The following is a 2,085-nucleotide window of genomic DNA, read 5'->3' on the forward strand; positions in this document are numbered from 1 at the left end:
AGTACAGTGAAGGGAAGTGGGAGGACAATGAAGAAAAAAGACAAAGCCAAAGACAAGGAGGAAAGGTAGACAGGCAGGACAAGGATGAGAACAATAAGGACAACAACAAGGACAAGGAGAACAAAGATGGGATACGGAAGACCAGAAAAAAAGGAACACAAAGACTGAAAAAATAAACATGAAAAGGGAAAAAGACAATTAGAATTACTAAAAAAAGGAAAAAAAAATCTCTAAAACAAAGACAAAATAAAAACCAAAGAAAGGCAAAGGATAAAACAGTGGCTAAATAAAATCCAAATACAAAGAAATGATAAAATGACAAAATACAGACTGAAAGATGCGTGTGTCTCAGACCCATCATCTTTGGTCATCTGCCAGGCCAGCACTCAAAAAAGGCCCCATATCATGGGCCTAGAGGCATGGTGCCATCATCCATTTGACACACTGATATCAAAAGAAAAACTCATACTGGCAATGTCACCTGCATTTTTCAGTTTTTTCCTTTACAGCGGAGAAAGCCACATTTATAATGACTCTCTATATCATGATTTCTTTCTGATGATGATTAAATACAGGAAATTGTTCACTACCTTCCAAATAATGAAAAGAGAACTATTAATAGTATAATGACAACAATCATTGATCAAGGATAAGTACCTCATGAAAAAATCTTCCTTATTTAAAACCAACATAATAAAAGCAAGAAGATATTATTTTTTGTTACTACATAACCACTTATATTTGAAAAATACAAAATAATCATTTCTTTCACTTAAAGTTTAATAACATTCACATAAATAGAACGAAAAACTGGCAACACGACCACAAACTCCTCCAACTTGCCAAGTCTCTTTGGAGAAAAAAATAAATAAATAGATTTTTAAAGTAGGAAGTGTCACATAAGAAATAACAAAAAAAAAACAAAAAAAATGTATACTGTCTCTAAAAGTATGAAACACCAGCTGATAAGAATGAAAGATGCGAGCTGCCAGTTCTCTCAAGAGACTGGATGCCCTATAGCTTGGTTTAAATCAAATCTAGACCTAATATAAGAATATCTTATCATCATCATCATCAATTATCATCATTTCATTATCACCAAATGATATCATTATCGATGTTCTCATCACTATCATAATCATTATCATCAGTATCCCAGATCCATATCATCCACCACCAATAAAGAAAAAAAAAGGGGGGGGGGAGGAAACACACAACATGAAACAAACTAAAAATATAAACAACAAAAGATCAAATAAAACGCCTCTTACCTTCAATCTCATCAACCTCGATGGCAAAGACATCCTTAGCGTAGGAATGGTCGCTGCCGTACGCCCTGACGGTGATGTAGTGTGGGCCCCGATCAGAAGAGAGCGGAACGCCCTCGAACACGCCCCGGGCTGAATCCCAGTGCAACCAGTCAGGCAAGCCAGTAACCTGCAAATATTGCAAGAAACAAATAAATATATATATATTTTAGTTATCATAAATACCTCTTTTTTTCACTAAAAATGTAAAACAGAGGGGAGACAGGGAAAGGGGAGGGACAGGGAGGGAGGGAGAGAGAGAGAGAGAGAGAGAGAGAGAGAGAGAGAGAGAGAGAGAGAGAGAGAGAGAGAGAGAGAGAGAGAGAGAGAGAGAGAGAGAGAGAGAGAGAAAGGGAGGGAGGGAGAGAAAGGGAGGGAGGGAGAGAAAGGGAGGGAGAGAGAGAAAGGGAGGGAGAGAGAGAAAGGGAGAGAGAGAGAGAAAGGGAGAGAGAGAGAGAGAAAGGGAGAGAGAAAGGGAGAGAGAGAGAAAGGGAGAGAGAGACAGGAAGAGAGAGAGACAGGGAGAGGGAAAGAGGGCGGGAGGGAGAGAGGGAGAGAGGGAGAGAGGGAGGGAGAGAGGAGAGGAGAGGAGAGGAGGGAAGGGGAGGGAGAGAGGGGAGGGGAGGGGAGGGGAAGGGAGGGAGTGAGGAGGGGAGGGGAGGGGGAAGGGAGGAAATAAGTGAGGTGAGGGGAATGTGGGTTACAAGGGGAGAAAAGCACAAAGCCAAAGACAAGAAAGGGGAGATAATGAGAGAAGAAAAAGGAGGGGAGGGAAGAA

The 2,085-nt window shown here is 40.7% G+C and overlaps 1 protein-coding gene across 1 annotated transcript in view; it reads right to left on the reverse strand.

Annotated features, from left to right (window-relative positions):
- Positions 1 to 1,437, reverse strand: part of LOC119598259 (dystroglycan-like) — a gene marked incomplete at its 5' end in the record, with an annotated part of 13,994 nt that extends 12,557 nt beyond the window's left edge. Inside the window, 1 exon segment of the mRNA XM_037947908.1 lies at positions 1,272 to 1,437. Within this exon segment, the coding sequence (XP_037803836.1) occupies positions 1,272 to 1,437 (166 nt within the window).
- Between the last annotated feature and the right edge of the window lie 648 nt (positions 1,438 to 2,085).

This window comes from Penaeus monodon, chromosome 41 (genome assembly GCF_015228065.2).
Source record: "Penaeus monodon isolate SGIC_2016 chromosome 41, NSTDA_Pmon_1, whole genome shotgun sequence".
NCBI classification, from domain to species: domain Eukaryota; kingdom Metazoa; phylum Arthropoda; class Malacostraca; order Decapoda; family Penaeidae; genus Penaeus; species Penaeus monodon.